This window comes from Onychostruthus taczanowskii, unplaced genomic scaffold (genome assembly GCF_017590055.1).
Source record: "Onychostruthus taczanowskii isolate IOZ18803 unplaced genomic scaffold, ASM1759005v1 scaffold19, whole genome shotgun sequence".
Classification (NCBI taxonomy): Eukaryota; Metazoa; Chordata; class Aves; order Passeriformes; family Passeridae; genus Onychostruthus; species Onychostruthus taczanowskii.
In genome coordinates, this window is record NW_024499128.1 from 5120613 (window position 1) to 5131704 (window position 11092).

Consider the following 11092-nt stretch of genomic DNA (forward strand, 5'->3'; position numbering starts at 1 on the left):
CACTGCTCTGCACCTTGTGGCAGCGCTGCTGCCGGCTCAGAGCACGACTCCTTCTCTGCAGCTGGTGTCTTGCAGGCTCGACCCAGCAATGGCAGTGCTAGCAGTGACCAGAAGCAGGCTAGAACACCTGTGCCCACTTTCAGCATGCACATATGCATTTTAAGCAGAACCCAAGCAGTAACACAAATCAGGATGAATCGCCCGAGCACATCTGAGAGGTCTGTTCCCATCCCAAGGTTAATGCTCTGGATGTGTTTGCAGAGCAGAGTAAGAGTTAAGGTGCCAGAGTCCCCCTCCCAAAGCTGTGAGCCCCCAGCCCAGTCCCCAGCAGGGACCTGGCCCCCCGTGGTACTCACAGGTGTCCAATGGGGGGAGCAGAGTGAGTTGGAGATGCAGCCACCAGCCGGGACAGCCCAAGTCCTCGCTGCCTTTGCAGCCTCCCTATATAGAGGAGGAGAATCTTGTCAGTGGGGAGGGGCCCTGGAAACCACGTCCTGCTGGAAAATCCTTTTGGTACCTGGCTTAAAAAACAGCCTGAGCCAAGGAGCTCGTTCCCAGCAGGGCCTAACCCTGGGCTGTGGCCCCTGCCCCGAGCCACTTTTTAGGGAAGCAAGCTGGTTCTGGCTTTCAAAAAGATGTATGAAAGGGATGCCCCTAAATCACAAGTTCAGGGTTTCACCCTTTTTCCCTGCTGTCTGACAAAGCAGATGGACCTTTAACTCCTTCCTGCCTTGGCAGTCTCTCTGCCCCTCATGGCCCTGTGCCTAGAAGGGCAAAGGACAGGTCACGGGCCATGTGGCACAGGATGCTTCCTACCCACTGTCAGTGCATTTTGCTGGAGCTAGGTCCCTGAGTTCAGGGGTTGCTTGGGCAAAGAGGGTCATTCCTAACACAGCAGAACTGTGTGAGTGGAAGTGGCTCTGGGTCTCCCTGTGTTTATGTGACATTTGGAGCCTGGGGCTGGTTTAAGCCTCCTTTGCCCCTAGGAAACGAGAGGGTTGTTTGCCACCTTCCCATCAGATTTGCCTAAGTTACTTTTGTGATCCAGTGTGCAGCTCAGTTCTTGAGAAAGGACTGTAAATACTTGTTCATATATAAGAAATACCTAGAAATACCTCCCTGTGCCCGTAAATGTAGAAGAGAAGTGGTGAAGAGCTGGGGGGGGCACAGTCCCTGGGATGCACACACAGAACAGGGAGCAGGCACCGTGTGCTGGCAGGGAGAGCAGGACAGGGCGCTGGGAGCCAGACCTGCAGGGGTTAGGGAGTGCTCTGGTCCTCATCAAACCTTCCTCACACCCCCCAAACCTTCAGTCCCCAGCTGTCCCCCCTCCTTCCTCCCCTTGTAGCCAACAGCCTTGTGCAGTAGGACCTGTGGATGGAGATATCCCAAAAAGGGAAAGCTAGGATCCTCTAGGAATTCCCATCAACGTGCCAAATACAAAATACCGAAACAACCCCCTCTCAGCAACAGACTAAATATGGTGTATACCCAAAGGATCAGAGCACAGGCCTGAGTGAAATTATTTCTCTTAACATCAACAGCTCTGTCTTCTCTGGAAAATAAACCCTCCTGGGGAAGATGGATGGAGCTCATATTGGTCTCATCATCCTAAAAAAATACCTATGAGGGGAGGCTGGGCTGAAAACCTCTGCTGTCAGTGGGGCAGGAACTTTCAGGTGTGATAGACCTGAAATCTCTTTTTCTAGTTCTGGCCAGTGGTGAAAAAATTTGGACAAAGAGGAGAGAGGGAAAGAGCGCTGGGGTTTCTGGTTTCCACTCTGCAACATTTTAGAAATATCAGATGCGGGGTCAAGTTTGGGCCTCAGCTGGAGAAGACCAGATTTGCCAGGGCAGTGACACAGTCCCAGAGGTCACAGACCGTCCTGCCAGGGGAAGGGTTGGTGTCTGCAGTGGTGTGGGGCTGCCACGGAGCCATGCAGAGCCTTCCAGGACCCAGCAGCGCCATATCAGACCTGTGCATGTGTGACTTCGTTGGAGCAAAGCCAGGGAAATGATCACCACCACATAAATCCAAGAAACTTGTCCTTCTTAGCAGAAAGTTCCTCACAGGGCAGGGTAGTTCGCCCTATCTTATTTTTTTTCTCCTGCAGTTTCTTGATTACAAACTTAGCTTTTAATTAGAAACACAATTAAATGCAAGGGAATCCTCTGAAAAGTATGATCATTTTAACATTCATCAATGTTATTCTAAGAAGTTCCTTTTAAACACATGCAGCTGTTTCACAAAACCAGACACATTATAATAGTAGCTTAAAAAGGAGTGGAAATTATTCTGGCTGGTCTGCAAACCACTGCACACGCAGGCTTGCTGCCCGAGGAGGGAGTTTAACAGCAGCAGTGCCGGAGGGTGATCTATGATGTGACATTAAATGGAGCTGGAAAGTAAAAAAAAAATATTACTGCTTACTGCTGGGACTGAAAGAGTTGCACTCTCAAGCCATGTGGGGTAAGAATTGATGAGTATAAGCATGGCCTCCAACCTCCACTTAAAAGCTAATGTAAGAATATACTAATCTGACAGCCTGGTTGGGGGCTCCTGAAAGTTGTGGTGTTTGCTTTAAACCAAAGTTGCTTCAAAATGAAAGCTGTGGATTTCCAGTGGATGATAAGTTTGTGACAAGAAAATAAGCTTTGTTTGAACTGCCTTGATTTGTTTATTTATTTGTTTTAATTACTTTCCTAGAAAAAAATAAAGCATTAAGCAGCCTACCCTTAAATATTTCCTTACTGAATTTGCACTGTAAATATTGTACTTGGGGAAAAGAAAGGGGACCCAAGAAGGAAAGAAGTGAACTTTTAGCTGCCTTACCATGATGTAACCTGAACACAAGAGAGAGGAAAAAAGAACAGCACAGATGGTGATGTTAGTTTGTTAAATAAGGCATCAGGTAAGCAATTTTTGTTTTGTTTAGAAATGTTTTTACTCTAGTTTTACCAACCATGTTTCTCGAAGATGACAGGTGTAATTAGAACAGGTAATTGTAGTGGTGGATTACCACCTGTGTCAAGCTGTGCCCTTGCAGCAGGAGGGACAGTCTGTGTCCAAGCCAGGACAATCCATCTTGAGAACAGTCTGATGAGGGAAAACACTCACCAGCTGCTTGATGTTTGTGCTTCACCTGCTGCAGGTGGTCAGGTGAAGTGTGAGAAGTGCACAGAGCAGGTCTGAATCAGCTGCTGCTGAAAGGGTGTATTTGCAAGTGTGAACAAACATTTCGGGGTTTCTTTTCCTAAAGGTGATTACCCAAGGCTAATCAGTCCTCCGGAAAAATGATCCAGTGGCACTGAGATTGAGTGCCTGACATGAGGGTGCTCAGGAAGGAAAACGTAACTGACTCCTCAGGGGGAGCTGATAAAGCTTCAAAAAATCTCCTCTGTGCAGGACAGAAACTGAAACCTCTGAAACAGCACAGCTGCAGTCGAGAGACACAGTTTGCTCTCCTTCAAGGGGAGAGCAAAAATTTGGTCTTGAAGAATTTTTTATTTTTAAAACTTGTGGGTTAAGTTCTTCCAAAGTGCTTTCCAGATCTGATATCCACACCAGACTTCACTGGCTCCTTGTCACCTTCACTTGTGATAATGTGCTTGGACAACAAACAGCCTCTTTTAATGGCATTCCCTCCATAATGCTCTTGGTTAATGTTCTTTCTCCAACAAAACTCACAAATGCATTTTGCTGTTTAAAGACCCTAAACTTCTATAAGCTTGTATCTTTTTTTTTTTTTTTTCATTTTCTGTTGTCAGTAGAAAGAATAAGGGCAGTTAATACAAGACATGCCAGGCTGTAATTATGCAACTTCTGAATTTAAGAAAGTAATTTTTGTGTATGCTCAGCTAGGTGGCAATTTCTTCTAAAACCCGAACCTGTGACCCTAAGACTGTGAAATATTTTGATCTAAATATTGATCTCACCTTAAAATTTTAAGGAATGCTAAGTGCATCCATGTGGGAAAGATTTGCAATTCCTCTTCACCCAGTAACAAGGCAGGCAGTCTGACATTCAGAGGACTTGCTGTGTTTTAGCATCTTAAAAGATACTCTCATATTTCATGTACTGACAAGATAAATGCTAGACAATTAATAATATTATTGGACCAGTATATTTTCACAGACATATTTCAAAGCTTTGTTGTAAATAAACATCACTAGAAATACACTTTAATTTGCCTTTAGTTTGCTTGTACAATGATTATACTTTGAAACAAGAGATTTTTTTCTAACCCCCTGATGTGGCTGTGAGGGTTTTGGAGAATTAGATGAAATTCAAGTTACACCCAGAGCAAACAGACCAAATTCCACCCACTGTCCAGTGGGTGAATCCCCAGAGAAAAGAGTCCAAAGATTCCCTGTGTTTCAAATGTATTTTGTCTCTGATTTCAGACATACATCTTTACCTCAAAGCTCTGTGAAGGATGCCCTTGTAGCAGTCTCTGCTTTCCTGACTGTGGAGAGAGGAGCCTGCTGAGCTGTGTGCTTGGGAAAGGGCAGGTACCAAACATCCCTTTGCCTTCTTCAGCCTGGGGGATATTTTTTTTAAATTTCTACCAATAAAAATTCATTTCCCAGGGAGCTCCATGGCACCTGGGTAGCATCTGAATGATCTATGGTGGGAAGACAGAAAGCAGAAGCAGTGCCTTTGGTTACACTGAAACATTTGCATAGCACAGAAGGTTTGAGCTTTTGTGTTTTCAGAGCCTTTTTCTTTGCTCTTGAAAAGACAATTCATAATCCCAATATACATAACAATTTGATCCACTGCTTCATGGAAAAACACGGGTCTAGCACTGAACTTCCAGAAAGTCAAATTAAAAATTCAGGGATGGCTCTTCAGCCCAGCAGCTGAAGGTGACAGAGGTGTGAGCACACAGCAGAGAGATTCCCTTGCCTCATCCAGTGGTCAGCTGCCACTGCTGCAGAGGACTTAAAGATGGATTTGATTGAGGTTTATTTGCAAACACAGGTCCTCCCCTCCTGGCAGCAGTCCTGAGACACAAATCAGCCAGCGAGGAGCTGCCAGCACTGCCAGTCACAGAGGAGATGAGCTCACTGCTGAGGCTTCAAATGGATAATGCAGCCTCTCTGCAATTCCACATTACAGTGCAGGCTGCTGGGAGAAATAAAAAGTATCCCTACAATGCTAACTGGGTCAAATCAAGATAAAGGCAAAACTTCACAGTGTGAAATTCACAACTTGGGGTCCTTGCAACTGCAGAAACTGCAAGTTCTCCTCCTCTCTTCCCCCTTCCACTCTACCATTTATCTAACAATAAAGACTTTTAAGGACCTGCCTCTAGAGATTTAGTTATACAAAACTCCTCTCAGTACCACTGGATATATTTAACTTTTATGCATTTTGTTAAAATGAGAAGAGAAAAAAATAGATGTTATTTTTTACGTACTCCTGCAAGTTTGGCTTTTAAAATAAATTACCATTTCAAAACATGTAAATACCTCAGCTAAAAATGAGTTCTGAGAATCAGTAATCTACTATCAACTTTATTTTTAGCTTTGCCTTAGAGTTTCATGCCATTTGGGAAAAAAACCCAGAAGTTCCTTTGCCTCCCATATACCCAGTGTTACACCAAACAATTTATAGCAACTCCAGATGGAAAAAACTTACTCTTGTTTGTTTGCTGGAATGAGGATAAATATAGTCCCCATTTCTGGAGAATTAAAAACAACTATCCCTCTAAATCACTTCAATTTTTCTATTACAATTTCTTTTCCCTTACTTATCTGAAAGTTGCAGCTTCTTTTTAAAAAGAATGATTGAAATGTTTACTTTGAACACTCTCAAAATACCACACAGAATAAAATTGAAAAATTTTATTCAGAAACACAGAAAAAACATACAAGGATATAAAAGTAAAAATTATAAGTTATTATATAAAAATTAATTTTTATATATTCAGGTGCAATTCTAGATACAGGATTCACTAAGGTGAGTCCCTATACAGTCTTCCTTCTATCAGCAGTGTGGAAAGAGAGCTTTGCTAACATTTTTTAAATTGACAGTAAGCATGACCTTGTCATCCTGTCTCATGAGTAGATATTACAAGCTAAAATGGTCCCACTGGATTTATTGGAGAAATCTGTGCAATGAAGAATGTCCTAAATTAAATCTGACAGACCTTGGAAATGAGAAATTACAAAATGAAAGATATCATCTCTTTATACTTTGTAAAATAAGAGGCTCTTCGAAGCTCGTGCCAGCCATCCTTCCTGGTTCTGGAATTCTGTCTGGAAATGAAACACAGACAAAAATATTCTCATGCATCTGGAGGTCCAAGGTGAGTTACCTTCTACTATTACCAACTTGGATGTACAATATCATCATGGGGAACTTAGGAAATTTTACAGATAAATGTTTCCATGCAGTTGTAGGAGATAAAAGCTTTATATTACTGAGAGTGGATTTCAGACAACTTCCAACTCAGCTGTAGAGAATGAGGTAAAGAAACACCAGATTTCACACCTTTTATCAGGATCCCCAGTCTGCTGGGATACTCATACATCTAAATAAACCAGATAATTTCTAAAGTGAAAAGCAAGTCAGATGTTAAATAAGAGACTTGGCAGGTTGAGTTTATGAATATGCAGCCTAATGAACACAGTTGGATAATTAGTATTTTAAACCCACTGCCTTTAGGTCTCAACTAACATGCTCCACAGACACATGCAGACAGTAATTTCAGAATATATTTACTTAAAGGTTCAAAGCCTTAAAAATTTAGTTTTTTGTTTAGTTCTAAAAAAGCAATGTGCTGTTGTGTCTCATGATTGATCCTGAGTTCTGTAACTAACTGTAACCAATTAAATCTCCATGTGAAGTTATATTGAAGTCAACAGGGCAAGGTGACCCTGCAGAGTCAGCAGAAACAAAAGTTACTTTAAAAACAATTCTCCTAGACATTCAGTTTGTTTTAAAAATGGAGAAATTTCTGATAGGAATAACTGTTTTCTAACAAACAAGTAATTTATAGTAGTTTTGGTATGGAAATTTTGTTTCTTCAGCCCCCTCTTCTGGCAGAAGAAAAACGTAATTGTCTCAGTAAATTAACTGTTAAAAACCTGTTAGTACTTCTCACCCTTTTCGGATATCAGTAAAATCTCAGGCTTCATACTTTTGAAATGTTTGGATACAAACCAAACCATGAAATTAACAGGAGAGTAATAAATTTTCACAGTAAAAAATGAAGCAATATGCCAAGCAGACTCTTTGAAGGAAAAAGCTGGGCCAATGAACCTTTTTGTTCTCTAGCTTAGGTGGTATTAATTGTAACCACTCCAAAAGCAGACCAGAAAAGGCAAGTAAGGTTTAGCAGTGTTTACTGTAGAGCAATGAACTTTGGGTTTAAGCTTTTGTGGCAAATAGGATATGAGTTTTGTTCTCAGAAGAAGTTTATGCCCATGTAAAGAACTGACAGCTAAAGAGTTAAGAACTTTCTATAGAAATTAGGTTAGACCAGATGAGAAACAGAGATATGCTCACTATTTATTTTATTGAGAATTTAGGTTAAAATATTGTATCGAATTCCCAGTATAGTGAGACTGTCTCTAGCTGACCCTTTTCAGGTTTGTAATAATGTAAGGGAGTACAATTTGGCCAGTTGAACATTTAGGGTAAAGCCATCTGGTGTCAGATGAAAGCACTCCGTGCACAGAGAAGGAGCTACACGTGTCCAGCTGCATGGCTGTGCTAATATAAGCATATCCATGGCACAGGAAATCTGGTCAAAGATAAAAGTTTGCAAAAAAAAGTTCTGCACACACCTTTTTGATTTCTCTCAGCAGCTGGTTTGCCAAGGTTCTGCTTTGGATAATTCAGCAAGGACACTAGGAAATCTGGTCACAGATAAACGTTTGCAAAAATAATACTGCACACACCTTTTTGGTTTCTCTCAGCAGCTGGTTTGCCAAGGTTCTGCTTTGGATAATTCAGCAAGGACACTTTTGGAAGGATATTCTGGGTACTTTCTTCTTTACCACCATGCAAGAAATGTGAGAGAATTCCATACAGGAGAGGTCTGCTTAAGGGAGAAATTCAAAAGTAGTCTGTAAAGTCTGTGAAATACTGAACATTAAAATACACTTCTCCCAGGACTTCTTACATCTTAATATTTACTTCTACAATATGTACATATGTCTTTGATGACTTAAAACCCATCCAAGTATCATTACATAAATAAGCACCGACCTAAGCTCCCCCTGAACACCAACACTGCCCTAAAAAGCTCAGACTAAGAGACATCTCCACTGAACTTCAGCTCCCCTGGCAGGTGAAGAACTGGAGTGTGTTCAGCACGGGAGCACAGATCCACATTCTCACCCATGGATCAGAAGGATCCATGCACTCACAAGAGATCAGACTTTGGTGGGCCAGTCCACCATGGCACATCTCAAACTTGGCTCTTCCTAGGCACCTGACAGGTTCAGACAGCACAAGCTGCAGAGAATGCTGAACGTGTCTGAGCCTGCTTCAGCCTCAGGTCATTAATGCAGTTTTATTGCTGCACTCTGATTTTATATCTAATCTCACAGTAATCTTTCTATTGCTCCACACAGCAACTCACAGAGATGCAAAGAGCAGATCTACCTTCTGTAGACTGTACTGGTAAGAGAGTTGTGTTTTGGTGCACAAGGGCACTGCCTGGAGAATGCCACAGTGTTGGCAGAATGCAGTGTTAGTTTGGAGTATGTCTGAAAACAGCCTCATGTTTGGCATCCTGAAGCTGAATCCAGCATTAAACATGCGTGGGACCATCAGCCACATTTTAATTGGTGAGAACATCTGTATGTGATTTATAATTACACTAAAGAGAAAAATATACTGGCATATAGAATGTACAGAATATACATTGCATTCCAAAATTCTTCCTTACACTGATTTTCCACTTGCATCTTCAACTATATTCAGCTCTTTGGCAAGAAATTGTCTATCCAGGGGCACTTCAGGCTGGCCAGATTCTGGAAAACAAAATCCCTGGATCTTAAGACCAGTAAGAAAAATGTCACCAATTAACAGAAGACTTCAAAACATCATGAGAGCACACAGCTCTCTTTTAGACTATTAATAACTAACAGTGTATTGTAAATCCAGGGAACTCACTTAAGCATTAGTGATTCATACAGGCATAATTTACAATAGCACATTACAGTTTTTATCTTCACTCTTAAAGAATCTAAGAAAAATATTAAAGAAGTTTTACTGTATAAAGATAAATTCATCAGGCAAACAACTCTTTCTCTAAACTACTACTCTCAGGCATGTCAAGAAATTTGAGTTTGGAAGCTGTTATCAAGTTTTCTTGCCCTTGCATCAACTACTGTGTCAAATAATTTACCTCGGGTAAAGGAGAAAAGAGTAAGTTTTCTTGAAAACTAATGGAATGATTTAGCTTAATGCTGCAAGTAGAGCTGTGGAGAGGTTGTTTGTACCCTGTTAATTCCCAAGGGAAGACAAGATTATGCAGCTTATCACATTACTAATTCCATAATATCAATGGAATGATTAAACCAAACAATCACTGGTACTATTACCGCGATGACACAAATCCATGGCCAATACCTGCCGTCAGAACGGATGCTGTGTATTTATACTTGTTGTACTCCAGGTACTCCCGAATGAGCTCATTGATCAGGAGGTTCTCCCGGGACAGCGTGGGCCGCGGCTCGCTCTGGTCCTCCAGGGCATTGAACACTTCAGCTCTGATCCTCGCCTTGATTTGGGCAAGAGCTCCTCTTTTTTCCAGGGTGTCCTTTAAAACTGCCACCATAAAAAGGCGGGTCAGTTTAAAGCCAAGCGCGTTCGAGCAGCAGCATTAACCAGCCCCGGCACAAACAGAGTTTTGGCGTACGCGATAAGGCGCGCGGCAGCGATAAGGTGTCCGCGCGCGTGCCAGCACCCACCAGGCCGGGCACGGCCCAGATAAAATTAAACCTGCAGGAAAGTCGCAAACACAACTTTTATTTTTTTTTTTTTAGTCGCAAGCATACATTCTGGCAATCTAAGAAATAGGATGTTACTGCACCAAGATGCGTTTAATACAGAAGTAGACTGAAATACAGCCCACGGTACGTGGCGGGGGCAGCGCCAAGGGACGGGGGCCCCCATTAGCGCCCGCGGCAGCTCTGAGACCCATCCGTGTGGCCGCGGAAAGCCGATCCGCGCTCCTGCCCTCCCGGCGGCCCGAGACATCCCCGAACCCAGCCCCGGCTCCGGCCCCGACCTGCTTTGAGCTCCGCCACCGTCGCCATGGCCGCGCCGGGACCCGGATGGCGCCGCGCGCACTGCGCAGGCGCGGGGCCGGGCGGCGGGAGCTCCGTGAGGGGACAGCGCGGGGCCGGGCGGCGGGAGCTCCCTGAGGGAGCGGAGCCCCGGGGGATCCCTCTGCTGCCAGCGGCCCGGGGCCAGGTCGTGCCGGGATAGAATAACCAGCGTCAGCAGCGCCTCCGTGCTGGCCGTGCAGCTAGCGCTCGGTGTCCTGCTGTCCAGCCCCGTCAGCTGGGCGGAGTGTCAGGGTTGCCACGCTTTCTCCTTCTGTAATTTCAGAGGTTGGCAAAAATCGGGGAAGGAAACATGGAAAATGAGCGAGAATTTCTTCCGTGTGTGCAGCGGAGGAGTTTTGCACCGAGTCCCTGACAGATGTACTGTTGATTAAAAGGACTCGCCAAAGCTGAGTTTCTAATAAAAAGGACTTGCCAAAATGTAACTGTATACGGGGTGTTTTGCAAGCCTGCGGATCCCTGGCGTGTCTGGAGGCTTGTGTGTGTGCTCCTTGTTGCTGGGATGAGTCAAGAGTGTTTATTCTGTCAATGCATTAAGTATTTCCCAAAGGAAATGCGGCTGGTGTGGGTGAACAAACTGGATTTGCTATTGTCTGCTGAGGCTTGAAGGAAAATGTGAGTTGTCTTAGGCAGTAAAACCTAAGACAAGACTTAAGGGTAGGGGTTGGGGAGTTTGTTAGGATTGTTTTGTTTTGTTTGTTTGTTATATTTTCTCTCAAAGCAAATATTTATATGACAGTCTTCCAAAGCCTCTCTGGCAGAGGTCAATAAATAAAATTTA

The 11092-nt window shown here is 43.4% G+C and overlaps 2 protein-coding genes across 10 annotated transcripts in view; both read right to left on the reverse strand.

The window, feature by feature from the left end:
- The window catches only part of MYH11 (myosin heavy chain 11), a 54387-nt gene extending 53927 nt beyond the window's left edge, over nucleotides 1–460 (reverse strand). For all 3 annotated transcript variants that reach the window (XM_041401917.1, XM_041401916.1, XM_041401918.1), the window contains exon 1: nucleotides 357–460. The gene's annotated coding sequence lies outside the window, so the exon portion shown is untranslated. The remainder of the gene's footprint in view (nucleotides 1–356) is intronic.
- Nucleotides 461–5835: 5375 nt separating this feature from the next.
- CEP20 (centrosomal protein 20) lies at nucleotides 5836–10577 on the reverse strand. 7 transcript variants are annotated; one of them, XM_041401875.1, is made up of 5 exons: nucleotides 10254–10577; nucleotides 9593–9790; nucleotides 8907–8991; nucleotides 7912–8051; nucleotides 5836–6264 (listed from the first exon to the last, which is right to left on the reverse strand). In XM_041401875.1, exons 1-5 carry the CDS (start codon nucleotides 10279–10281, stop codon nucleotides 6188–6190), a joined length of 528 nt encoding a protein of 175 aa, XP_041257809.1. In that variant the 5' UTR covers nucleotides 10282–10577; the 3' UTR covers nucleotides 5836–6187. The 7 variants fall into 7 exon arrangements, 4 of the variants coding, with proteins under 4 accessions (XP_041257809.1, XP_041257808.1, XP_041257810.1 ...); XM_041401874.1 differs by having other exon boundaries at nucleotides 7912–8054; XM_041401876.1 differs by lacking the exon at nucleotides 5836–6264 and adding an exon at nucleotides 6273–7746 and having other exon boundaries at nucleotides 7862–8054.
- Nucleotides 10578–11092: the final 515 nt, after the last annotated feature.